At 39.7% G+C, this 27,713-nt stretch overlaps 3 protein-coding genes across 9 annotated transcripts in view; all 3 read left to right on the top strand.

Annotated features, from left to right (window-relative positions):
- The window catches only part of LOC103395485 (cytokine receptor common subunit gamma), a 4,449-nt gene extending 779 nt beyond the window's left edge, over positions 1-3,670 (top strand). The window contains exons 2-8 of the mRNA XM_008333211.3: positions 9-102; positions 546-718; positions 947-1,080; positions 1,181-1,346; positions 1,907-2,012; positions 2,284-2,344; positions 2,912-3,670. Coding sequence (XP_008331433.1) covers positions 9-102; positions 546-718; positions 947-1,080; positions 1,181-1,346; positions 1,907-2,012; positions 2,284-2,344; positions 2,912-3,169 — 992 coding nt within the window. The 3' untranslated portion in view covers positions 3,170-3,670. The remainder of the gene's footprint in view (positions 1-8; positions 103-545; positions 719-946; positions 1,081-1,180; positions 1,347-1,906; positions 2,013-2,283; positions 2,345-2,911) is intronic.
- A 300-nt stretch (positions 3,671-3,970) lies between these two features.
- On the top strand, positions 3,971-10,235 carry snx12 (sorting nexin 12). Of its 2 annotated transcripts, XM_008333213.3 has the most exons (6): positions 3,977-4,350; positions 5,622-5,717; positions 5,970-6,094; positions 6,484-6,574; positions 7,160-7,170; positions 9,454-10,235. In XM_008333213.3, exons 1-5 carry the CDS (start codon positions 4,186-4,188, stop codon positions 7,163-7,165), a joined length of 483 nt encoding a protein of 160 aa, XP_008331435.1. In that variant the 5' UTR covers positions 3,977-4,185; the 3' UTR covers positions 7,166-7,170; positions 9,454-10,235. The 2 variants fall into 2 exon arrangements, with proteins under 2 accessions (XP_024921523.1, XP_008331435.1); XM_025065755.1 differs by lacking the exons at positions 7,160-7,170; positions 9,454-10,235 and having other exon boundaries at positions 3,971-4,350; positions 6,484-6,601.
- A 737-nt stretch (positions 10,236-10,972) lies between these two features.
- Positions 10,973-27,186, top strand: slc7a3a (solute carrier family 7 member 3a). 6 transcript variants are annotated; one of them, XM_008333201.3, is made up of 12 exons: positions 10,973-11,041; positions 20,380-20,996; positions 21,105-21,266; positions 22,132-22,321; positions 22,415-22,530; positions 22,804-23,026; positions 23,122-23,261; positions 23,355-23,457; positions 23,539-23,774; positions 23,871-24,037; positions 24,125-24,233; positions 24,349-24,503. In XM_008333201.3, the coding sequence occupies exons 2-12, from the start codon at positions 20,630-20,632 to the stop codon at positions 24,501-24,503; spliced, it is 1,968 nt and encodes a 655-aa protein (XP_008331423.1). In that variant the 5' UTR covers positions 10,973-11,041; positions 20,380-20,629. The 6 variants fall into 6 exon arrangements, with proteins under 6 accessions (XP_008331423.1, XP_008331422.1, XP_008331420.1 ...); XM_008333200.3 differs by lacking the exon at positions 10,973-11,041 and adding an exon at positions 13,015-13,163; XM_008333198.3 differs by lacking the exon at positions 10,973-11,041 and adding an exon at positions 13,371-13,525.
- Positions 27,187-27,713: the final 527 nt, after the last annotated feature.

Raw genomic sequence — 27,713 nt, 5'->3', positions numbered from 1 at the left:
TTTTACAGAGATTGATAACTGTTCGGTGATACATCTTGAATATGTTGCGTGCTCCTGGGGTAACCAGCGCCCCCCAACTGTCAATTACACATTTAGCAGCAGGTTTGTTGAATTTCCGCAACAACAGTTTCCTTAATTTTTTCCAAGTCAATAAATCAAATTATTTGAAGGAGGCTTTTTTTTTTATTTTGATTACATATGTAAATATTTAATTTTAATACAATTCGGCCTGTTAAAATCTCTGTCATTTTTCTATACATTGTTCTATTGAGTCCTGTTCTTTGCCTTTTTTTTTCAAGCCAGCAAAGCCAGTGTAGAGAACCTGAAACTCATTCTCCACAACAGGGCAATTAACTAATTACTTAAGACTCCAATTTTATTTGTGGTTTTAAGACAGTGGCCCAGAACCTGCCCTCCGTCCTACCCTTTCTCCACGGCTGCCCCACCGAGCAAGGCGATCCTGCTCCAGCACCCTGGTGTTTTATTTAGAAGAACAAATATTTTTAGTTAAATCTTCACTGAGACAAACCTTCACTTGTGCACAGGTTCAGTGATGAGACTTTCGCAAAGTGCACCACTTATGTGTTAGAGAACGGCATCACCACCGGATGTAACCAGTCCTACAATAAACTGCACACCAGGAGGTTCGACACGTTTGAGACCAGACTGACCCACGGCAACAATACCTTTGAGAAGAAGTTCACTCTGAAAGAGAAAGGTATTTTTTTAAAGGACATGGTTAATATATATGGGGGAAAAACCCAGGCCAATTTGGATTCTGTTAAACGGGGCATTTTGTCTGTTATGCCAGAGGCTTAGAGTTGAAGGTAATGAGGAAAGGTAGTAGGTAGAAGGAAATCAAATTAATTGTAGAATAAAGAAGGATACTAAAAAAAAAGGTAATTTCTTACTATGTTGTGGTTTCTGTGTTTTTTTTTCACCCCAGTCTTGTTAAACCCCCCCACCAACATCACTGTCCAAAATGGATCTGACTTCAACCTGTACTTTTACTGGAACCAGACATTTACAGAATGTGTGGAGAGTGAGGTTCGATTCCGAGCCAACAGCAAGAAATGGGAGGTGAGCGAACTCAACGCAGAAGATGGTCATCACGGTCTCGTCTTTTGTGGCTTCTGTCTCAGTTCATACACTTCTCCATCTTATGTTGTTTCTTTCACAGACGTCTACAGTCAGTTTTGGGAAACAGAGCTACATCATCAACTTACCTTCCAGCAGATCTCGTTATGAGCTACAAGTGCGTAGCCGAGTGCATAAGGTGTGCGGAGAATCCTTCCGTTGGAGTGACTGGAGTAGGCCTGCGGTCTGGGGATCCAACAACAGCACAGGTGAAATAAACACCCTGCAAGTAGTCGAAAAGATGAAGAATCACTGGCAACCAATAAAAATAAACCTCTACATGTATGAAATGTAAAATAAATAAGAGCTTTATAAAATACAGCTGAACATTGGCTAATGGTTGGAATGCGGTATTGAGCATAAAAATCTACGATTCTTGAGTCTTGGTTTAAATAAGAACAACAGTTAAAGTGTCAGAAATTTTGACCTCAGAATAGAATAGCATTAACGTAAATTGCTTGTTACCCCATTTCAAATTGAATTTGGTTGCCTTTTTTGCAGGGCAGACATGTTTGTTTTAGTTGTGTTACAGAATGAAAAAGAAAAATATGAAAATGCAATTCGGATGATTTTTAATTTATTTATGAGTCAAAAAATGCACGTATATTCTGAAAATGAAAACGCATTTCTGCTAATGATTTGATGTATGGTACTGATTGCCTTTCTTTCCATAAAAGTTAACTAATGGCTCTCTCTCTCTCTTTCTCTTTTGCTGCCTCACCCACTCTCTGTCTTTCTCTCCGTCTTCACCGACCCACCTCACATTCAGACCCCAAAGCTGGAGATCCTTCCATGTCTGTGTTGACACCCCTGTTTTACAGTCTGGGGGCTTTCGTCTTTGTGCTACTGCTGGCAATGCTTCTGTACCATGAAAGGTGAGGCTTTGTACTAGGTGCTTGTTTCTCTCTCTCTGTTTTACGAACTGGGTTTGGAAGATTTTGTAGATGTGTATATTATTGATGTAGTTAAACAGATAAAATAAATAAAAACACATTAGGGTTAGTACACTTTTGTTATTATTAACACATTTTTTATCCTTTGTTTAAGACTTAAATGACATAGTTTGTGGCTATAAAATGATGTAGTTAAACTCTTGTTCAAATGAGAGACTAACAGAGAATCACATCTGTGAATTTGTTCATACAGGGTCCGAATCATCCCAATCTCTGTGGTTCCAAAACCGTCCCTGGTTCTTTATGACATTGAGGTAAGCAGCATCCAACAGCCCTGCCTTTACCCCAATACTGGAACTCTCTGGTTGGAGAAGACTTAGTATTTAAAATTGTGTTCTAATTTGTCAGGACCTAACACTTATATTTACATATTATAATTATAGTTGATTGGGACATAAATATTCAACACTCAATAATAAAAATAATACATTTTATACTATCATCTGCACAGTAAAGAAAAACAAGTTCCCTGTACATATAAAAATGTATCCTCTAGCCTTCGCAAAAAATAACAATTTAAGTCACAGATGTATAGATAAAAAATTTAAATAATAAACAAACACATTGTGAATCTCTCTGGAAATGCCTCCAGCTCATATACTTGTCTTCTGCACATTGTCTCCAAACAACTCATCACAGCAGATCTCACTGTCATTTTAGAACTTAACTTAACACTAACCTAACACTGTTATCTTTCAGTCACACACCACCCCTGGATGCACCTCCACCCTGATCCTGTGATTAGCAGCAGCAGCTTGTCAGACAATGATTTAGTAAAACAAGTAAAGTGTTTTTTGTTTTTTTGCTCTTGTTCTTTAAAGGATTGGCTTCAGTTATCCAAGGGCCTCAAGGGAAACTTTAAAACCAACTACACTGAGCGCACGTGCACCGTTCGCGAATACTGTCAGGTGTCCCAGTCTCAAGACGACGACTCTGTCTCCTCCTCGGTCACCACCGACCAAACCGACTGCTCTGTCACCGTCCCTGAGGACAACTGTGAGGACCAGACTGCCTCCAGATCATCCTCCGCTTCTACAATTGTTTTCCAGTCCGAGGAAAAAGATCAGCTCTCAGATTAGAAACCCTCTCATCCCGGGAGGGGATGTACAATCTTATGTTGACAAACATCTTCTGCTAGGTGACACACACACAATCCAATCCAAGACAGTCCAGGAGTAAAGTAATGTAGATTTTGATACACACAAAATCTATTTTTTTGTTTTTAAAAAATCTATTTTTTACACAAAATCTATTTATTTCCATGCAGTACCTTTTATAGTTAGATTATAGTTAGTTAGATCATCGGGGCAGTGGTTTAGGAAGCGGACTTGGGTGTCATAGCACTGTCCCCACACACTGCTGACTTTGGTGATGGGTTAAAAGCAGAGATCACATTTCATTGTGTGCAGTGGTGAGCTGTATCACAATGAACGAAGTAGTTCACTTTACTTCGCTTCCCTTTCCTAGATGTTTTTTTTTATTATTGCCTTATTTTCGATATTTTGACTTTTTGCATTTTTATAGATTATTTCATGCATATATCCTATCCTTTGAAAACCAAATACATAAACAGTAAAATTTACTCTCCAATCCTTGAATTTGTAATTAAGTTACAGATTGCAGACCCAGAAGCTTGTATCTGGTCTGTTCGGGCCTTAACGCATCAGTTTATTGCACTCAATTCACGGACCAGGTCATCAAACTGTGTTAATAGCACCCTCTATAGAAATGGGCAGAGAAGCTACTCGTGTTTACAAACGCTTATACTAATACACGCATACTCTTACGTTTATATCATGCATAGTATACAACACTCCGATAGGGGGCGCACAGAGTGTCCCAGTCAGTCCCACTGACTGCACGAATCTGAGTCAACGCATTTTTTCAGATTCCAGAAGGGTAGGGCGCAGGGCGGCTGGCCCCGGCTGCAACACACAACATTCGAGTCAGCTACTTCCTTAGCTGAACCGATCGGCTACCAACAACCGGTTGATGCCTTCTTCCGATGGGATTTCAAATTAAACAGTGCATTTAGCTGCTTTGACGCCGTTTAATTCGCCGTTGGTCGTCCAAAGAGTGTAAGCAACCTGACAACATGACAGATTCCGCGGTGGCCGACACTCGCCGGTTGAATTCCAAGCCCCAGGACCTCACGGATGCTTACGGTCCTCCCAGCAATTTCTTGGAGATAGACGTCCACGAGCCACAAATTGTCGGAGTTGGGCGGAACCGTTACACAACTTACGGAGTTCGAATGAGGGTATGTGTCGGTTCCGTTAGCTTTGCGCAGGCTTTAGACCCTTGCCGCTAGGCTAACTGGTAATTACACTGTTGTTGCGAATATTGTTAGCATGTTAGCTCTGATGTCAACACAGGGGGGACGAGCTGTGACGCTGACCCGCAGTGGCGAGGGGCGAACAAGGTGGGGTGAGGTTCGAACTCTAGTGCCGGGGATTCTCTGCGGCCTGTTGTGAGAATTTTAAATGTCGCGTTAACGGGAAAGCTAGCATGTTTATTTAGCATGCACATAGTACTGGTTAGTCACGGGACAGTATATGGACTTCCTGCTAGCACAATCTTAACTGGAGTAAATAATATTCCTACATTATTACAGTATTTGTAAGACTCGTTAAAATCTCAAGCTAACGTGTGTGCTAGTTGACATCTTGCATATTTGTTTCTTTTTGTGTTGGAGATTTATTATTATTATTATTAAAATTAGTCAGTACTAGTCTAATAGGACCAACTTGGTAATGTGTCCCCTTTTAGTAAACTACCTCTAATGTTGATTAAAATAATCTAAATGTTCTAAAAAATATAATGGGCTAGAAATAGCCAACAGTTAGAAAATGATACAATTTGGTTTCAAGTAATCCACAAAGGTTTGCCAACAGGTAGAAAATGACTAAAACATTCATTTATGTCAGTCCAAACAATTATATCCCAAAAGTATTCTTCTTGGATGGAGTTGGCTTAAAACCTAATGTAGCAAAATGTGTGCTGTTTTAAACATTTCCTAATAATTAGCACACAGCGCAGAGTTTAGTTTTTTAGCTTGGACTACGTAAAAGTATTTTTCACTTCCTTCTGTAGCTTGTAAAAGAGTAACATTGATGAAAATCACTGACTCAGCAAACTCCAGACATTTTACAGAAGCTGTTGCAGAAGACTGAGATTGCTTAAATGCAACATAGTCACTTTTGTCCAGACTACACACTGGTTTATGTTGAATTGCACTTGGACAGTCCACTGTATTATAAAAAAAACACCTTTGTCCCTTTAGCACGATGTTCTCAGATACACTAGGTGTAGGCAATGTGTTAGGATAGTTCTTTTCACATTTTAGCTGTGCTGTGGCATACATATTTATGTATATAAATGATGAACCATTTACATGAAATGGAAATGTAGAAATTTCAGTGGTGATAAGAGACACTTGTCCAGAGTATAGCGTATATGTCACTTCCTTTATAATCAAGTTAAAGGTTTGTTATGTTGTGTCGTTTTTCTTTTCTTTTCTGGTCCACATAGACAAACCTTCCCATTTTCAAACTGAAGGATTCCTGCGTGAGAAGAAGATACAGTGACTTTGAGTGGTTAAAGAACGAGCTGGAGAGAGACAGTAAGGTGGGTGACTGACTGAGTGCTGGTTCACTGCCGTTGTTATTTAAACAGACTGTCAGATGGAAAGTTAAAATGTGATTAAAATGATTGATGTCAGACCAACAGGTGGAGAAACATAATCATCTTCCACTCAATCGATAGGTTTCATCTTCAAAACGTAATTTAGAAAATGAAATGGCGTTTTTGTACTGACATTAACTGGAAACTGTAGGCAAATGTTTGACTGTCATTGTTGGGGACTTTTGACACCTTCAGATTGTAGTACCACCTCTGCCGGGAAAAGCCCTGAAGAGGCAGTTGCCGTTCCGTGGAGATGAGGGACTATTCGATGAGAACTTCATAGAGCAGCGGCGAGTGGGCCTGGAACAGTTCATCAACAGGTGAGTCGGTGTAAACAACCTGAATATCTGCACATACGTTTATATATTTATTGTAGAAATAGGTTAGTTGTTAAATTTTGCACAATGTGTTTTTAAATTTTTAATGATGTAAACCAAAACAAGGCACAGTATACACACACACACACACACACGAGTCCTTATGCTTACTTGACTGTTTGATTTGACTGTTCTAGTTTTATTCTTTTAGTCTCCTGTATGTTTTTATGGTGCTGCACGGCTGCTGCAGCCTTAATTAGAACTCGCGAGGGATTAGTAAAGTTCCATCTATCTGATCATCGTTTTCACCAATTGTCCACAGAGATAAATGAGCAGCGAGTGTCTGTGTATTGTATTGTATTGTATTGTGTTGTGTGTGTGTGTGTCTGCAGAATTGCAGGTCACCCACTGGCCCAGAACGAGCGCTGTCTTCACATGTTCCTGCAGGATGAGAGCATCGACCGTAACTACATTCCTGGAAAAGTACGACACTAGGGTTTAAACTGAGAGATTGGGGCATCTGTGTGTGCATGTGTGTGTGTGCGTGGGTGGGGGTGACAGCAAAAAAAACACTGAGGGTCGTAAGAATGAACTGGCTCCCTTTTCTCTCCCCCAACACAGTTCCCTCTAACTTCCTTCCTGCTCCTCTCTCTATACCAGTGGTTCCCAAACCTTACATGCAGCGCCATCCTTTTATAGGCCGAACCTTTGGTCTCCCCCGCCACTGGCAGCTTTGACGTCAATACTGCACTGTGGTTTATTTAAAACACTTATTTACACAAAATTACTATTTGTAATAAATTAAACAAAATAAAAGTTCCAAATCAAAAGTTTCATTTGGTTTTGTGTTGAACATTAGAAAACACAGTTTGAGGAATCTGGCCTTCATCCTGATTAGTGTCACGTTATTGTAATATAATGTCCATAAAGTAGAGCAACATCTATTTGTGTGTGTGTGTGTGTGAGTGAGTGAGTGAGTGAGTGTGTTGGCGATGATGATGTCCCATAGTCATGCATGTATACTGTTAATGACGTTTCTGATCCTGTTTTGTTCTCTTTTTTTTTTAGGTATGAATGAAGTAAGTTCGTCTTGTTTTTTATATATATATACTGTCTATTAGAGCTTTAAGGTAATTAAAGGCACAGTTTGGGTTTTTTCAAGTGTGGTCGTTTGAGAGAATGACACATGTTCACGACTGAGGCCAGGAACCAGACACAAGGGAAAAAAAACATACCTTGACAGAACAACAGTATGTGATACATCAAGAAGTAGCCGTTAAACAATATTTTACTCTTGTGTAGAAAAATCCTTAGTCTACTTTACTGACACAAACTTACCATATGAGGGAGCAGTGGAGCAGCAGCTCCAAAGACCCTTTGTGCTTAAATTGGTCATTTACCTTTTTGATGTTTGGTGCATGGGATTAAGTTGACTCTAAGCTTGTTAAAAAAAAAAAAAAAAAAAAAGGACCTAGACTCAGCTTTGACTCACAGAACCACACTTTTAAAACCGTAACTATGCCTTTATAAATAGCTGCATGGGCACTGTGTGGAGAGCGATAGTTTACTGCTATACTAATGCTAAAATCATCAGCACGTCACATGATGCCAATCCATCTTTCCTGCAGAACACAAACAGAACACACTTTATGGTGATGAAATAACCGTGTGAGGCAGTAGATTCTGCACATCTATTTATTGTTTAATTTAAGATGCATTCAGATGTGGAAAAATATGTTAGTCATTTTCCCTCTCGACCCAAACTGGCACTAACTTTAACATCAATCAGCTGCAGTGCATAATGTGAACTATTGTTTCGTAGGCTTTGTCGCAGTACATCACCCATTTTTGCAGCTTTTTGTCTTTTTATTTTCTGCTTCACTCGTCGTCCGCCGCCTGCATGGACAACTTGCACGCTTTCTCTGCAGAAAATAAACAGCTACATGCTGGTTTTGCTGAGTAATTATTCAACGCTAGTCTGCTTCTAACACTACGTAAACAACATTTCCTCCCATTTGCTACAGTTATGGGTCTGATGAAGAACATCAGTTTAAAGCTGCGTCTTTTATTTTCGTTTTATGACATGTACGTGGCGCATGTTTCTTAATGGTGGCCTGATGCACTGCAGCTTCGCTTGAAGTGCTGCATGCAGTCCTGTATACTTTGTGTACGTTATATTGATGTGTACTTACATGGACTGTGTGTTCTGGTTTTGTAAACAGCTAGATAGAAGTCTGACAGACAGGTTTTTCCCGAAATTCTTTCGATAATCAACATGCGTTTGGTCTTTACCAAAATTGTTATGTCTGTAGTGCAGCAGGATGACAATTTTCTTAAATGGAGATCCCATTTAGAGCAAAACAGTAACCCAACTGAATGATACCAGCTGTCAGGGGCTGAGAATAGTGACCATTAAATTCCAAAATGTCAGTTGTTTTACCTCTCATCCAAGAGGCTTCTTCAGTTCTGTTTAGCCCAGTTGCCCTCTTCTTAACTGTGTCATACATATATATATTTATATATATATATATATATATATTAACGACCTTGGTGACTGAGGACTTAATGAGACATGTCAGGATGTTCTGGTTCGACTAATTCTATTAAACAGAGTCATTCCTTGTTGAATATTCCATCTTCACTTTTACAAATTCTGTTGTTGCCTCACAGTCACACCAACAGACTGTATTAGAATTGATCCCAGATCATTAGCTTAGTCTCGGTACAAACATCAAGGACTGGGAATGGTTTAGAAGAAAGTTTGAGGTGATCAGACGTCACTGTTGACAAGTAACAGGTAGGAACTGATGACTCAAAAGCATGGTCGGTTTTTCACGATCTGTGTGCGGCTCAGTTAACACGTCTGCATGCTGTTAGTCATACTAAGAATTAGAATACTAAGACCTACATACTAAGAATTAGAGTCATACTAAAAAGGTTCATTACCGTTTACCAGAAATGATCTCAAACTGAGGTGTTGTTTAATATTACCGTGAACACTAATTTACAACATATTTGTCTGTCACGAAAAAAAAATAATTTAAAAACTTAAATTGACAAAAATAGCGTTCCAGGTTGAATTGTCCAAATGACCAATTTCATTTAAATACCATTCTTAAGTGTTTACCCAAATATATCCTCTGAACTGAAGAAGATCAGATAAAAAGATAGATGTCAGAGGTGGATTTTTTTTTTTTAAAGAGAGGTTTTAAAAATAAATACGTTTCAAATCTTTAGACATCATGTTTTCAGATTTTTATTGCACGTCATAGAAACATGCTGAAAAAAAAAAACCTGAACTAACCGTTTAACATAATTTTTTTTTCATATTGTCTGTTTCTTTTTCTCTTTTTCTCACAAAGACAATACAGGCTGCTGCTCCTGAACCAAGTACTTATATTTCTACATCACGTCACTAAAAACCTGGTGGAAACGTCAGAACTGAGCAGAATCAACAGTGTAGGAAAAGAAATACGGCAACCTATCCTGGACAAAATTAAACCATTGGCAACATTTGAAACATTTAACAATGATTACTTCAGCCATTCCACATATTTTTTGTGCATTATTTTTGATCATGTAATCCAGAAGTCATTGTATCACAGCTATTTTTTTTTTTTTTTTACAATGACGTTTATGGTTTAAGTTTTTCAACATCTGATTTTAATCTTCCCTGCTTTGACATTAGATTTTCGATTAAAAGCTCCCAAAGTGAAGCAACATGTAGCATCCTGAGAAAAGACAGTTCCATACGTTGCATTTTCTCCTGTTTCCATCCTGGACTTGTTCTACATCGTTTTCACCCCCTCACTGCATCACCCCCCGCCCTCCCCCACATACTTGGTTGTTCTTTGTCAGATCAGCTGTCCAGAATGTTACATGGAGATATAATAAACAGAGTATAAGCACTGTGAACAGTATTTCATGGTTTAAAGGCATACTCCATGACTCGCACTAAGGATTACTCTGTGCTTGTTTTCAGCTGTTCAATGCTTCTTTTGTTTTTTGTTTTTTGCTTCGTTTTTTTAATCTATATCATATTTTGTGAACTATTATACATGTTACCACTGAAGTTCTGCTGTGGGCCACAGAGGAAGCCCCTGGTCACTCCTGTCCTCAGATTAAAGTCCCTGCTGCCTGTTGAGTCGTGTTTAAATGCCTCTTTTTCTTAGTTTATAAAATGAGACGATTCAGATGGAGGTCGTTTGTGAAAATTGGATGAGGGACTCTGAAGCGGCTCCGTTCTCCGTGAACAGTGTGAACCTACAAACCTAAATATTACACCTACTCCAACAGTACAATTACAAGTGAGGGTCTGTTGCATTGATGTGGGAAGAACGCAGGTGTGTCCTGCAAAATAAAGCATAGACGTATTTCGTTGGTCTGTCTGTGGTGCTTTGTTCGTCTACAGCAGCCCTGCCCTCTCTGTGCATTTTCTCTTTTCCACTTCTCCTTCAAGTGGTCGTGACATGTCGTAACAAGGTTGATCATCAGTGAAGTCATAGACCGATTTGGTCTGTGTAAAATGTGAGAAGGCTCCAGTCAAACAAAGAAGAAGAAGAGGAGTCGTGGATGGAAAGATGTTTTACAACTAGACTTCTGTATGTTTTGTTTTTGTTTTATGTATCAAAGTAAGAGTACGACCGTTTTCGTTGTTATTGGCAGTGTACAGTACCACACACAGCAGATACTCGGTGCAGATACAGGTCCGCTTGAACCTTTTCCAGTGATGTGGGAGAAGCTACAGCAAATTCAAGCAGTCATTGGTAAGATATAGATACATACAGCCGTTCACACCCACATTCACACATGGTCAATTTAAAGTGAACTTACATTTTTATTTTTATTTTTGCAGTGGTAGAAAACTGAAGAGCGTGGAGAAAACAAACAACTTCACAGGGAAAACTTACCACAGAAAATCCAGTGAGAATCGAACCATGATCTTCTAAGGTAAGGCAAGCGATTTAAACACCCTTACACCATGTAGCCTGTAGACCTTAGTGAAGAAAATTATTGACAGGAAAATTGAAACTACAGCTGGACAATAACAACAACCTGGGTGTGTTACAAAACGCAACACTGAGTCGTTTCGCTCCATTGAAAACAAACCTGAAAGTCTGCTAATCTTGTACTGCTTGTGCTTCGACCGAAAATAAGGGGATTTGCCTTAAGGAGGTGGATTAAAGTTGTCCCGGAATCAGGCATTAGCGGAGAAGAATATAAATATGTAAAAGTGCCCTCGAAATTCACATGACCGGTGTTTTAAAAAACCCAAATTCACATGACCGGTGTTTTAAAAAAAAAACAGTACAATTGTGTAAGTAAAACACGTATTGTCCACACTAGTAGCAAACGGATTGTTTTAATTTAGAGGGTAGTTTACAGAGTACGACTTTGTTGGTAAACTCAGCCTTCATGTTTTACCACCCATCTCCTGCAGGGGTTGCTGTGAATGCAGTTTAAAAATTCACTTGTCTTTGCATTGGGTACGTCAGTAAAATATTCTTTCAAATAGAAAAAAGTAATCCCGTGTCCCATTAATTTTTTTACCGTAAGAAGAAGCAAAACTTTTTTTTTTATTTGGGGACTCTGCTATTGCCTACAAAAATTGATTGTGGTACATCTTAATTACAAACTTATATATCCCTAATTTGAAAGCTTCTATATCTAGCTACTCTCGTTTAAAAAATATTAAGCAGTACTATATATATGTAACCGTTGTGTTTTAAGAAAGCTGTCATGCTGCTGTCATCAACGCCTTTATTGATCTAACGGAATTTACATAGTATTTACATAATATTAATTTTCCTTCTGGACACCACCCGAGCCCCTACACATAAAATAAATATATTGTACAGAATTAAATAAAATGTTAAAAACAAGGGCCATAAAGTCAGAAGAAAGAGGGAGATATCAAAAATATATACATCAAGTTTACGCCCAGGGAGGAACAATTATAACTACATAACTATTAACCTCTGTTACATATATATATGGGTATATATGTGTGTGTGTCACTGTGAGGCCTGTGACTTACAAAACTAGGCATCTTTGATGTGCAGAGTGACAACAGTCAGTGGACAAGATGGACACAGTGGTGCAAAGCAGAGCTTAGGACATATTTGGATAACTGTCCAAACACTGAGGCCCTCAGTGACAGTGGGAAAGTGGTTATACCAACAGAGACCACTTGTTGAGCAAGTTTGATAAAGTGGAAGAAATTGGAAAGAGCAGTTCAAAGCAGTGTGATAAAGTCAAAATATGCTAGAAAGAAAAGTGGCTGCATAGACTGAAAAGAATGTTGAAAAAAATTTGAATTCTGTCTGTTTACCTATGGATATTTACTCTGTGGTTATTGTTGACAGAATCTGTTTTTATTATTAACAATAATCATAATCATAATAACATTTTTTCTTATTTAATAATGTCTATGTCATGCCTCCAGTTTCAGCCAGTCTGGAAATACAGAATTGTATTACATTTATTAATATCTCAGATGCAGTATTGTATTACTCTTGCGTCAGGAGGAATTGTTTTTTTTTGTTTTTTTTTTTTTTCATACTTTGAAATTATTTTATTGGTCACCAAGTGTCAATATATGATTATAAATATTGTCATACCTGCAGTCATTTGTACCAAATACTTCTTTTAAATGTACACGTTAATATATACATTATATATATATAAATAGAAGTGGCAGGATATTGTGAAAATAAGAGAACACTAAAAATAAAGGACTGCAACTTTTTAAATGAACAACTAAATTCATGAAGTCCTATTAGCAGGATGTAGCTGCAATTTAAAAACTAAAGACCAAAGCCAGACGTTCAATGTAAATCCAAGCAACCATCATTTTATTAATACGCTTTGATGTCTTTAAACCTTAAAATGATATATATATTTAAAAGAAAATATAATAGTAATGAAGGTCAATGCTGCACAAAAGTATTACCTTTCTATAATGGATCCCATGCTATGATTTACAATTTTCAAGAGGTAGCTACAGGTTATAGACGCTACGTCAACGGTGGTGAACGCCGTACATGCCCATATATGGTCATGGCTACTATGGGTAAGTGTCGGCAAACTGGCGAATGAATTGAGATTCTTGTAGCGGCGCCTTTATTATATATATAATGTGTGGTTTTTAATCTTTTACAAAAGCTCTCCCATCTCGCACGTCGGCGAAAGAAATCGCGATAAAACAAAAATGGCTTCCTCCTTCGTCTTTGCCTTGTCTTTCCATTCATGTACAGGAAGCCCGCCCCCGTGACGTAGGTTTGTTTGTATACATCCCGCCCTGCCGTATAAAAGCAGCACACGCGCACGACCGGGCGGCAAATTTCATCAGCGACTGTTGTTAAAGTGTGCTTTTCTTTCTTCATATTTGGTATTCTCTTATCACATTGTCAACAACAGAAGCCTAAACAAAAGGTAAAACTTAAGATTCTTTGACATTTTTACGATAAACACTTCAGTGTCTATCGTAATAGTAGTGTAGTAACTGATTTTCCGGTTGTAAACGACTGATGCAATCTTCCGCGTGTCACCTCCGTAGTATTGGCGCACTGTTTTTTTCATGTGGAGAATCTAGCGTACTTTGCGTTTATTGTTATTAATTTGTTCGAATAATAATGTTAATGGGTGTCGTTTAAATTTTTTTTAACCATTGTTCTTTGGTCGTGGTGCTGAAATTGTCATTTGAGCGGGGCATCAGCTGATGTAGTCGACCAGGACACGGAAAATGAGTAGAAACAGGTAACCTTAGAACAGAATACCATTATAGGACTGAACTAATCAGCAGTGTCTTGTTTTTTTTCGGTGTCATCCCAATGGAGTTTTTTCTTAAATTAATTTTGGAAAAATGTGAAGCAGTGAGTAATAACCCACGGAGTGGGAGAATGACTAATGTCGCCTTTAATGCCCACAAAAAACGTCGGAAGCGAGACGATTCAAATTAAATCTCAAGATATTTCTGTCTTAAAAACAAATATATGTATAGTTATTTGTGCATATCCATTTATACTAATCACTCCTTTACTCGGTTTTCTTTATGTGGTTATTTATATACAGAATTTATCAGCGTTGTGGATATGATATATTAACTAGACAAGTCCACAGTCTGGTTCATGCCAGTTGTGACAGTTTTATGTTCAGTGCACAATATTTGTATTTTCTTTGTTTTGCAGTGTAATATTTGTATTATTTGTAACATGTTTTAACATTATTTGGCAGACACAAAATTAAAAGATACGTAAGATCGGCATTTGGCAAAATAGTATTAATAGGATTAGTATTAGCACTTGCAGATACATTTTCCATTTCCCACGTTCTGTTTGCTATTCATGGGCACAGACACGGAACAGGTTTGTGCTTATAGTCAGACGTAGTCATACCAGCAGAAACCGGTTAACCGTCGCGTGTGTGAGACTGATGCAACGTTGCATTTTACCTGACTTGTCTCCGGTCACTACCTCCCAGATTCTTAGCGGAGACCCTAAAGCACCAGCCACTAGAACCCTATTATTAGCTACCGCGTCATAATGCTTGCATTATTCCCGGTTACCCTAAATGCGGCGCGTAAGACCACGCGAGAATCTAAACGGAGCCACGTAGCTTAGCTGCCGCGTTTTCGTGTGTGACAGAATGAACAACTCGACTATTATGACCTGCGCTGCTTTCAAGTGAGTGTTTTCAAAAGACAGCCTCACTTATTGCTATGAAATTAGACATACGGTGAAGACGCCCTTTGTTTCCGTGGGGATTTCTTCACTTTACTGCCCCGAACAGCAGGGTGTCACCCATGCTTCAGTTGCATCAGCCGGTGAATTGCAGATACATTTCTCTTTCTAACCCTGGGATGTTTGGGGCTTCAATACAGATGTAAAAGTGACGAACGGTATGTGCAGAAGAATTTAGGAGAAAGAAAAAAGCTTTTCGGTAGAGAATATAATTGGGCTTCTCCAGAAACAATGTGTTTTGTGTCTAAATTCCATTTAATTCTTAAGTATTTGTTTTTTGAAAGTCAGCTATCACCCTTTAGCCATAAAAAAAACTTTAATTTGGTGGCATGCTGGTTAAATGCAGCGTTCTCAAATTTCACGTAATGTTTACGTTTTATGCATCGTTAAACAGACCGAGTTGAACAGACTTCTGTATCAGTTACAATGGGCAAACCTTTAAATATATTGTAGCTCACCTCCCTCTCTACCTGTTTAACCTAAACTTTATGATTTTTATGGTATGATCTCTCTTATTAACTAAGAGTAATTTGTTTTATTTTAATGTATTGCCAATACAATTTTGTTATAAATACTGATCTATATTGTATTGTATAACAACCCAATTTCCCTCAAATCGTTTTTTTTTTTTTTGCATGAATGAATAGCGCAAATAGTTACTAGTTAACAGAGAATGTGGTCGTGTAGCAAATTATGTGTGTTGTAATGTGGAATATGTAAACCACACCCTTAAAAGTACTAGTCAAGTGAATGTTTTTTAACGTTGCTTATCATCACGTCCAGATTTACATAATTGTTTTACGGCAGTGTGATCCTTTTCTGTATACATGGCATTGGGTGTTTTTGAGTATTTTGTAATAGTAATATGTAGTAACGCTTTCATTCCAGTCTCCTGACAGTGTTTGACTCTGGTCCTGGGAAAATGAACAGACCTTTTAGATTGTGACAGTCCGTTTCCCAACGAGCACATTTTCTTGGCAGAGGCGATTGTGTCCAGCCAGGTGACTTAAAAGGTTGTTGGGTTTAGTCTCAGCAGTTGGTCCAGTATACACACACATCTTTACAAGGATGCAGACGTTGACGGAGGCCACAGTGTTCCTTTAGGACAACAAACACCTGGAAAGGCATTGTTTATATGTAATGGATCATGGCGTGCGTACAGCCCGCCGTGATAAAGTGTTCTGTTCTATTCAGGACTGGTTTAGACCGCATCAAGTCTTTGGGCCAGGCCTGAACATTGTGTGCTTAATTCACAATGTGTGCACCACAAATGATGATTCATTCCTGTTATGAACATTTAGAAAATGATGACTGTTAGGTGTGGACACAAATGGACATTCAGAATAGACGGTGTCAAAAGTAAAGAGCTCCTGCGTAAGGATTACAGTGTTTAAACTTAATTGCATTTTTGACAGCTTTGATACGCTAAAGTTGCAGCCAAAACGAACCAGTGTATGTGTGCCCCGGCCTTCAGGTTAACAGCATTGTTACTTGTCCCAGTAATCTGCTTAGGGCTCTCTGGAGCGGTTGTGGCAAAGTGTAGTTGTGGCGCAAGATCATAAGCTCTGAAACCTGTTTTAACCGGATCGTTGTTATTGTTGCTGGTCCCACGCCTCCAGGTTAAGGGCCCTTTTAACTTCCTTCTGTGCGTATACATTGATAGCAGGAATCTTGATTGACTCCTGGCGATCACACACCCATCAGTCCACATTGGCATGTGGGCACTTGCATTGTAGAACTTTGAGTCACACCTGAGAAAAATGCAATAAAGACATCCTCGTGAAAAGCACAAGGGAAAGCTTAGCACACAGCCGGCGTGATGGGACTGACACTGAGAGAGAATTTTAATCAGACCCTTTAAAGTCAAGCCAGCAGTTCAATAAGGTCAAAATTATCATCATTACAATCATGATTAGTGGCATATTTGAAGATGGGATGATTTCTGCAAAACCTAAAATCCTCTTCTGTAGTCTTAAGTCTAACAATCCAGCAAAGAGTTCAATTAGTCCAATTAGTATTAAAATGCTTAAAAGGTCCCATTGTACCAAACTTCATTTTTATTGGCTAGGCTTTTGGAAGCAAACTATCCGTGAAAAAGGGTTGTGTTACCTTCTTCTGTTGGTATGCACGTTGGCATGTGGAGTGTTGGGTGAACTCCTAATGAGATCACATCCCACTGGGCACGCCGCGTTAGTCATAAAGGTTTGTTGACACTACAGTGACAACCCTCTCAGATCTCAGGTCCTGCTGTTCCGGTGGAAAATGCTCTTGGAATGTGCACTTCCACCATTTGCCAGTTTCCCAGCAGTCTTCAGAAGACGCTGTGTTTATTGTTGTGCTTGTCGGTTACTCTGTATCGTTTGTACTTCATTGTTTCACCGTGTTTTTCTTCTTCTCACTTTAAACTGCACCAGGCAGGATATTCACCTCGGAAGTGGTCAGACGTGCTTTGATAAATTCTTTTTGTTTTTGCAGTATTCATAGATTCTTGCTATTGTGCTAAAGCACCATGTGAAAATGTGTATCCGCTGTGTCACAAAAAGAGTTAGATTTAATGTGTATCCGCTGTGTCACAAAAAGAAAAGGGACAGAGTTAGATTTTATTTTAATCTGTGTCTGCAGAGAGGATTTTTTTTTGTGTGTAAAACTTACATTTGGATTTTTATTTTCTGAATTGCGTGACTGATGTGCTCACACCACAGAAACAATCATTTAGTTAAGAAGCCAAGACTAATTTGAACTCAATTTTCTTTGTTTTGCAGTAATTAAAGGTTTAGGCTGATTTTTGGCTCCACCCGTTCAGTGTTGGTGTCCCAGATTTTAATTGAATTAAATGTTAATGTTAATTCTATTAAGTTGCAGGTGTAGACCCATTCACCCATTGGCTGAGCTCGGGTGTGTGTTTCACCAGAGTCTCCCTTTTTTTCCTGCCGCCTGCCTAGTGAAGTGACTGATAGGCCTGAAATGTCCGTCTGTCGTCTCAGCAGTCACGCTGTGGAATCAGGTGTCACTGCAATAATAGCCTCAGACATTGGTGCAGCGTTGCCTTGACACAGCTCCGCCCACCTTCAGCTGAAATCCTGACTTTAAGCCTGGACTTGGTTTAAAAAAAAAAAAAAACAAAAAAAAAGAATCTCCCCATTGAATTTTAGGAGAAATAAAATTCAATGTAAAAAAAAAATTCACAATCAGGGAATACAGTTCTTTTACTGGGATTAAATATTTTTGTGATACACATAAACTACAACTCTGTCTTTAATGGTTATAGTAGCTGTTGTAAATGCAGTGTAGTATTATAGATAAGACTAATTGGACTTAACACAGGAAGCCTGACCCTTTCTCTACATGTGCCTTGCCAATGTGTTGCTGGTAAGAAAATCTAAACAAATTGTTAAAAATTAATTGAAAACACTAAATAAAGAAGGGTGCCTAAATGTATTATATAAAGAATAGAATGTCAATTTGGCTACTAACACACTAGTCCAAAAATGGGAAAGTAGAACTAAAGAACTGCCAGAAGAATATTAATAAGTTACTGGAAGTGATCTTAGAAATCAGTAAAAACTGAAGTAAATTAAACAAAATTAAAAGTACTGATGTTTGGCACCAAAAACGAAAATGAAATTGCACATAAAATAGTTTGATTTGAGCAAATAAGGCTAAATCATTTGACAAAACTTCACTCAAACTGAGCCAAAATGCCCTTGAAATATACCCCACTGCGCAGTCACACACGCTATTCCCATTGACCTTGGCTAAATCTGAACCGCGGTTCACAGACAGTGTTGTGCGTATGTGTGCAGTGTTTGTGCGCTTGTTTTCGCAGAAGCAGATGTCATCATTTGCCCTTTGCTAAACTTGACACAGTGGTTGTTTGGTGATGGATGCTGCTGTCCTTGAGGATGGTTTAGTCTTGTGTGTCATTATCCACCCTGTCGCTTCATGTCATCGATAAGGAAAGGTTATAAAGCCAGTATCTTGTTTGTATCTCTGGAAAGACAAAACAGAACGATGGCAGAACAGCCTTTTTTTATTCCTGGAGTGAAGGATTATCCGACAGTTTGCAGCTCGTTCTAATACACTTGGAGGGTCAAGGTAGTTTTCCGCTTTTATCTGAATAACCTTCTGCAGCTGCGTCATCTTATTGAGCTGCAGGTTCATACTCTCCCCCCCTCCCCCTCCCCATCCTCCTCCTCCTCCTGTCTGTTGATGTTGGATCACAGTATTGTACCCTGCCGTCTTTTCACAGCTCTGGCTTTCCCAGGCTTCTCTCTGTCTGAAAAAAAAAACAACTCATGTGGACGTGAGTTCTAAAACTTGGTCAGGGAGTGGTGAGGAATTTGGCACGGCTGGTGGTGCTGTTGTTTCATTAAAGGGGTTTATGCTATGGCCCAGGTACTTTTTTATTGTTATGAATATTAGACTCTGGCTCCTTTGTGGCGTTCCTCTGTCCAACTGGGTTACTGCTGATTTATGAAACACCTGTCTTACGTAAACGCCTGCTGTAAATACAGGTTATTGTACATTCTCTGTGTTACGCTGTTTGAGTTACTCGCAAGAATGTTCTAGGAAAGCTTCCAGAATTGCATGCTGCATTTGAGAGAACAAAATTATTACTCCACCTTAAGTATTTCACAGCTGCCTTTATAAAAGCTAATAATTAAGTAATAAGTGAAGGCACGGTTTCAGGCAAGTGTCGGCTAAATAAATACTAACAAACATCATGGGAATAAATACCCTAAAATTAGAATTAAAAAAATATATATATTAAAAAAAATAGAACCTGTGGTCTAGTGGTTTAAGAATTAAGCTTTTGGGTTCAGGTTCAAATCCCATGCCAAGATTGTAGTTCAGCAAGCGACAAAAGCTGACAGATGGCTTAAATGCTGAGAGTAAATGCCATTAGTGGATTAGTAAAGTACTACAAATAAAGTTGTCAGTTATCCTCGTAATGGTCAAAGATAGTACGTAAATGAGCCAAAAAAGTTTAGATGTTTGGCCCAAATACAACTCTAATGTAGTGCAAAAAAAAGTAGTCAAATTAAATTAAAATACTAATTTTGGAGGTTATAAATTGTTCACCTAATTATGTATATTGTTTTTCAATTATTACTGCTACCTTTTATTACTTTAAAAATGTACTTTAGAATAGTGAGAGAAAACCATGTCAGGGTCATCTCCACACCATGACCCTGAGCCCCCCCACCACCCACCTTTACTAGGAACGTCTTCAAATCTGCTGCAAAATTCTGTGTAACGCAGGATTATACAAATAGTCACAACACTTATGTTCTCTGCATATATATATATATATATATATTTATTTATATAAACCCCAGGTGGTGGTGAATAATACTACGGTACCTCATGGAGCCTCTGAGGCTTGTTATTTTGTAGCGTTTCACAGCTTGAACACCTTTCCTGGAAAACCTTGGTTGGAAACAGAATTGAAGAATTCTGCTGCTGCTCAGAGCCTCTGGAAAAATGTAACCTTCGGCTGTTACCTAACAACTCTCCCCTTCTTTTTGCCCCTTTGTGTCCTCATAGGTTTTAATCTGCCTCCACTGTGACCACAGATCCGGCGCTTCCTCTCGTGTCTGCCTCAGTCAAGAGAAAACACCAGCAGCAATAACAAACACCTCCCTGGTTTACTTAACACCATCTGCCCAACCTACCCGTACTCTCTGTCCGCTCGCCCCTTGGCTATTTAAACCCACGTCAGTCACACACACCCACACTTGGAAGGGTTTAAAACACGCAGCTTGCCTCAGTGCCCACGCACTCAGTCACAGCAAATATGGCCAGCAAGCTGAAGAAGTTTGGAAAGTCGCTGCTACGACGCCGGGCCTTGGATGTTTCTGGTGAAGAGACCCAGTTTGCTCGCTGCCTGTCCACCCTGGACTTAATTGCCCTGGGGGTAGGTTCCACACTCGGAGCGGGTGTTTACGTCCTGGCCGGTGAGGTCGCCCGAGAAAAGGCGGGGCCTGCCATTGTCCTCTGCTTCCTCATCGCCGCTCTGTCCTCCATGTTGGCCGGGCTGTGCTACGCAGAATTCGGAGCCCGAGTTCCCAAAACAGGCTCGGCGTACATGTACAGCTATGTGACAGTTGGTGAAATATGGGCCTTCATTACAGGGTGGAACCTCATCCTCTCGTATGTGATAGGTGAGCCTTCTGAACTTTGGAGTTTCTCTGCATGTTTGACATGTGTTTTCCTGCATGAATCTGACTACAGATCTGTTTGAACGGCTCTTATCTGTCTCCCTTCACAAGGTACGGCCAGTGTAGCCAGGGCGTGGAGCTCCACCTTTGATAATCTGGTTGAACAAAAGATCTCGGGGTTTTTCAAAGCCTCCATGGCAATGAAGGTTCCGGGTAAAGTCCTGGCTGAGTACCCTGATCTGTTTGCCCTCATCCTGGTCCTTCTGCTAACAGGTGAGCCACCGTCATCAGCTACTGTTGCTTTTCCGACATGAGCAAAAAACGTCAAACGATGCTCAGTATTTTAGCTCTGTTGCAGCTTGTACAAAAAAAGTTGCCTTAAGGGCTTGTGTTGAAAATATAATCATGTTGACAGGTTGTTGATGGAAACACTGTCAAGTCTTCTCTGATGGTAAAACCTCTCTTACATGCAGAGGGTCCTGGGTTCGATCCCCAGAGAAACCACAAGTTCTCATTTAAGTTTTTTAACATAACCACACAATCTTACCTGCAGTTTATTTGTGATCTTTTTTTTTTTTACCAGTCATTTCTTTGTCATAGGTGAAGAAGCAAAAAACCCAATGCTGCAAAATCCTTTTTTTTGCAGTTATTTGATTTAAAATATATATTGAATTTCATTTATACAGTTTATGCAGCATTGTTTATTTAAGACTTAAGTAATTACCCAGTCCTTTAGACAGGTTAGAAAAAAGAAATTGTGGGCCAAACAACCTATTCTTGATTGACACCACGTTCCCTGAAGTTTTTTTTTTTTTTTAACATAAAATGAGTCATGAGTGTTGTTGGACATCACAGTTGGCATGGCAGTGTTGGGTTGATGTTGGTGACTGATGGCTTGTGAAGAGTGATGAAGCGCTGTACTGTAACATCCACCCACACCATGTGACATGTTGCTGCTGCTGCTAAATTATGATCCCTCTTTCTACATCTCTTCTTTTTCTCTCTCTCTCTCTCTCTCTCTCAGGGCTTCTTGCTTTTGGTGTGAATGAGTCAGCGTTGGTATGTTGCTGCTGCTGCTAAATTATTATCCCTCTTTCTACATCTCTTCTTTTTCTCTCTCTCTCTCTCTCTCTCTCAGGGCTTCTTGCTTTTGGTGTGAATGAGTCAGCGTTGGTGAACAAGATTTTCACAGGCATCAACCTGGTGGTCCTGGGCTTCGTTATAATATCGGGCTTTGTGAAAGGTGACCCGGCGAATTGGAGTTTGACAGAAAAGGATTTTATCACATACGTTAACAACAGCAGCAGCAACAGCAGCAGGCCGTACTCGTCAGTATTTGAACCCATGCTCATATCTTTGTGAGTTTGATCGATCGATCGCCGTCATTTTTTTTTTTTACCTGGATGTTTTTGTCTCCTCAGAGTCGAGAAGAACTTTGGTACCGGTGGTTTCACTCCCTTCGGTCTGACTGGCGTCTTGTCTGGTGCTGCCACCTGCTTCTATGCATTTGTGGGCTTTGACTGTATAGCAACAACAAGTAAGTGACACTCTTCCCAAAGATGATGTATTTTCCTACATCCAAACTTTGTTCAGTAGCTTAGCTCCGTTGAAGCTTAAAGAAAGGCAGCAGTGAAGTAAGAACTGGTTACTCTGTAAAATGTTATTATAAAAATCCCAAAGATAAAAGTTGGTGTAAATACATTTATTATTGTGACAAAAGAAAAAAAACATTAACCTCTGATATATAACAACTGTAACAACAAACTTTTTGGATTTTTTTTAATAACTAATTTTCTTTTGTCCTTCGTAGGTGAAGAAGCAAAAAACCCAATGCGATCCATTCCCATTGGCATCGTGGCGTCACTGCTGATCTGCTTTTTCGCCTACTTTGGCGTATCCGCTGCTCTGACTATGATGATGCCCTACTACATGCTGGACACCCAGAGTCCTCTGCCGGAGGCCTTCAGCTACGTGGGCTGGGCTCCTGCCAGATACATCGTGGCCGTAGGTTCTCTCTGTGCTCTGTCCACCAGGTAAGGAAGGAAGTAATGAGGCTATAAATTAATTTTAATTACAGTTTTAGATAATTGTGTTAACTGTGGATCCCTCCCCCCTACTCCCCCACCAGTCTGCTGGGCTCCATGTTTCCAATGCCTCGAGTCATCTACGCCATGGCAGAAGACGGCCTGCTCTTTCGATCGCTCTCCAAGATGAACACTCGCACAAAAACACCACTTCTGGCGACGGTGGCTTCTGGAATAGTTGCAGGTAATAGCAGTCTCTGCTTTTAAGACGTTGTTTTCTTCTTTTTAATTATCATTATTCGGTTTTACTGAAACGTGGTTTTCTCTCTCCTCACAGCTTTCATGGCCTTCCTGTTCGACCTGGCAGCTCTGGTCGACCTCATGTCCATTGGAACTCTGTTGGCCTACTCTCTAGTGGCCATCTGTGTCCTCATCCTCAGGTAGGACTCTCACTCTTTTCCCAGTGCAGCCTGAGGATCTTCTTCCCTGACTCTCACCTCCTTCACCTCCTCCTTTGACAGGTACCAGCCAGACATGACCACACAGAACTCCTCCAGCCAGATGGAGAAACTGGTGGAGCTGGTGGGAGGTGAGAAAGTGGCCGTTACTGGAGGAGACAGCGGCGATGAGTACGGCGTTGAGATTGAGGACGCGCCTCTCCAGGAGTCCTTCACTGCCAAGCTGCTCTTCTTCCCGAGAAGGAATATCCCAACGGAGAAGTCCGGGTTAATAGTCTACGGCACCACCGCCATCATCTGTAAGGATCTCGCAGCAGAAGCTGGAGTCGCAGCGGCGTCCTGCTCCAACCGTTTAATGAAACCTTTCTCCTCTTGTTTTCCCTCCTGCTCTGCAGCCGTTTTCATCACCATCCTCTGCGTTGTCCTGGCCAACTACCTGCCCCAGCTGCTGGAAGGACACGCAGGAGTTATGGTGCCGTGTATCCTCCTGGCTGTGCTGTGTGTCGTCTGCGTGGTTATCATCTGGAGGCAGCCCGAGAGCAAGGAGGCTCTTACCTTCAAGGTGACTGTCCTGACCTCCCACCTCGGAAAATGTAGCGTACCTGTCAGCAGCGGGTCCCAGTTCTGACTCTGACTTCGTCTCTTCCAGGTTCCTCTTCTTCCCTGGTTGCCTCTGTTCAGTGTTTTTGTCAACCTCTACCTCATGATGCAGCTGGACATTGGCACGTGGTGTCGGTTTGCAGTTTGGATGGCAATTGGTCAGTTCCGTCAACACTATTCCTGCTTGTTTTTTTACATACTTTCACCACCAAGGTTTTTTATTGTATCTTCTTGTTGCCTGACTTCCTCTCTTCCTCCTCCTCCTACTTGTAGGTTTCGCCATCTACTTCGGCTACGGCATCAGGAACAGTAGCGAGGGTTCCAACAGGTCGTCACCGCGTAAATATGAGCCAGCGCTGCAGAGGAAGAGTCCAATTTATGTCGGCGCTGCTGATGACAGCGATGCAGAGTCAGGCAGCAGGCCTTGATAGAGACTGACCCAGACCTGGGACGTGTTGCTGAGCAGCTACACTCCTGCTGCGGTGTAGTCTGTCTGGAACACAGCCTGGGTCTAGAGGGAGGAGAGGGGAGAAGAAAAAAAAACAGAAACAAAACTGACACATCTTACCTCTGACTTTTGGAGGCTGAGTAACTTGATGTTGACGACACTGTGACGGAGCCGCTGTCCGGCCCTGGTGTCTGATTCTAATCCTATATTTTCTGTAGTTGGCCTTGGCCGTCTCAACGCATTAACATGTCTCTAACGCACACACACACACGCGCACACAGGCTTCGTAATGAACCCCATTAACAGAATACCGAGATACACATCATTGTCACCACTTTCCTCTTCTCCATTATTGTGGAGCTGGCGAGGAGCTGCGGCCTGGCCGTCAGATTAAACTGAGCACTACCGACTCAAACAATGTTACATTTGATATCAGCGACGTCTCTCTCGGTTTGATGAGCTGGACCTCCGACCTGTACAGGTCCTGCTACTGCATCACATAGTGTAAATACCTAAACAAGGGGTGTGGCCAGTGAAATCTGTTTATGCATAGAAAGGGAGAAAATGCTATGCTAATCACACTAGTAGGCAAACGGTGTGATTCCTCATAATCGGAGGTCTGTCTAAAGACCAGTGGGCGGAACCAGGGCTCCACTCTCCAAAGCTGAGGACACGCTGCGAGACGAGAGATTTTCATTCCTGTTTCTTAACTGGTTAAAGTCTGCACAACAAATCTGATTGTTTACCGACCCAACTGGTACGGTTGCTTAAACTGTCGCTCTCCTGTCGGAGTAGCGTTCAGTTGGCTGTAGTTGTTCTGACAAATGAGCCAATCAGATGCAGTTGTCATATGTTTGCTCCCCAGTCTTCAAGGGATTTACAGAAATCTGTTGAAATCAGTTTGTGTTTACTTCAGGTCTTTTCAAAATCTCCAAAGACTGAAAGCTGTGTAGTGTGTCCTCAGCTTAAGGAACCCACCCTAAAAAAAAGTGTCAATTTGAACATCTATCCTTAACTTTTCAGATGTTAGCACACGTCCTTGAGCTAGCTGCTTAGACTTCGTTAACAGTAGTAGGATTAATGACATGCATCATTTACTGCAAATCATTGGCATTAAAACAACAGTCAAGGACTTAGCTTTGTGTAAGGCAAATGGCAGCGTTCACCTTTTTCCTAGGACAGTGAATGCACCACTGCAGAACTTAACAGTTCTATAAAAACTTTGGCTCAGTTTTATCACATAAGAAAAAAAAAAGCTGGTGTCTGTGTAGTGGCTGTACCTGCTGCTGGTTTCCATCCTGACATGGTCACATGGTCCATATGTACTTGTGGCGGTTCACGGTCCTGCAGATAATAGATCAGGTTAATGAAAATTCTAAATTTCTTGCTCTGTCCAGTAACGTGTTCCTTTAACCTCTAACACATTGAGATCACGGTCTTGACTTCTTCTACAGACGTCGGTCTAAACCCTCATCCTGTTACCACTCTGTTTACGTGCTTCACATGTTTTCAGATACGACGAGTAGATTTTACTGTCAGGAAGAAAAAAATGGATCTGAGTCAAAGACAAAATGAAGGACTTGACTCAGCCGTGGTTCGGTTGTGTACGCCGTGGCCTGTTACTCAACAAAGTTCTTTTTATTATCACTACTAACTCCTTTGTGAAAGAAAGTTTGTTTTTTTTACCACAAAGGTCCTGTTTTTAGTTTCAATGGAAACTTGTACTTGGCAGCTTCGTCTGTCGAGCTCCAATCTTATACAATTGTTGCTTTTTATGTTAATAGAGTTGTTTGGCCTCCGTTCTGCTATTTCTATCAATAGAGATGATTTTTAGATGTTTAGATGTATTTTTAATCAGTGCTTACAGCTTTAAGAGGCATTCGTTCTTTTTTTTATCCTTTACTTTTTTTCTCCCTATTATGTTAAAAATATAGATATTTTAAAATATTTTCTCCCTAAACAAATGATCTTTTATTGAGTTTTTTCAAAACAAATGACCAAAAACAGTTGGTCTCTAAATTATTTTTGTAAAAGTATTTTATTATTTGTTGTCCTTCTCTCCTCTGGAGGCAGTATGTTAACTTATTGTTAATATCATCTTGATGCTTAAGCTGCGTGCTGTGCTGTAGTACATACAGTATTTGTTTCAAAGTATCTTTATTTGTATAAAGCTGTTACTTGTACAAATGGACCATCTTTAAAACATGGCCTTAGTTTTTTGGTTTTTTTTTTATGTTGAAAAGAAATGACACTTGAAAAATGTTTGATTTTTTTTTTTTCCTGCTAGAAAACAGTTGTACAAACTAATCTTTTCCGATCTTATGTAAATGTCTACAGAAGAATTAAATGTTCCTGAAAATGTTCATGGTCTAAAATATGTACTTTTTTCACAGACTGTCTGATTGGTTCAAGAATGAATTTAAAATCAGCTGCTGTTTCTGGGTGAGTCAAATCTACAATCTGGTGGTGGTATAAAATAAAATAAATTAAAATGGAGCTGTAACTCGACACTTATAATTCTCTCAGCCTTTGTGCCTTTAAATGAAACCAGTTCACCCCCATCATCTACGCTATTGTATTAACAGCAGTTTTATATTCTGTACATGTCTGTAAAAATGAACTGTGTTTTCAATGTTTTTTAAATAAAAAATAAATCTGTCAGAGTTTATTTTTATAATTTTTTTTAATTCTATCACAAACATTTATTTAGAAACATTTATTCTAAACATTTTTTTACTTAAAATTTTTTGAAAACTTTTTTTTGAAAATGTATCCCAAAAAAATTTTTTTGCATAAATTTTTAGAAATTTTTTAAATTTTTAGAAGTTTTTTAAATTTTATTTTAAATTATTAAAAAAAAAAATTTTAAATATTTGAGCAAGTTGTTTTTGAACATTTTTATTTTTGTTGGGATGAATTTTTGAAAATTTTTAGAACAAAATTTTTTTTTAAAAAGTTTTAGAAACATTGCTGAAAAGGAAGAGAAAAAGGAAGATGAGGAGAAGGAGTAAGAGGAGGAGGAGGAGAAGGACGAGGAGAAGTAGCAAGAGACGGATGATGAGGAGGAGGAGGAAGAGAAAGGGGAGCAGGAGGAGGAAGAGGAGGAGGAAGAGGAGGAGGAGGAAGAGGAGGATAAGGATTTCTGAGAAACTATTAATTTCGCAGATTTTTTTGGGAAATTATTGGTATA

The sequence above is a fragment of the Cynoglossus semilaevis genome, chromosome 19 (genome assembly GCF_000523025.1).
Source record: "Cynoglossus semilaevis isolate Cse_v1.0 chromosome 19, Cse_v1.0, whole genome shotgun sequence".
NCBI lineage: Eukaryota > Metazoa > Chordata > Actinopteri > Pleuronectiformes > Cynoglossidae > Cynoglossus > Cynoglossus semilaevis.
This window is presented reverse-complemented; position numbering and strand designations above follow the sequence as displayed.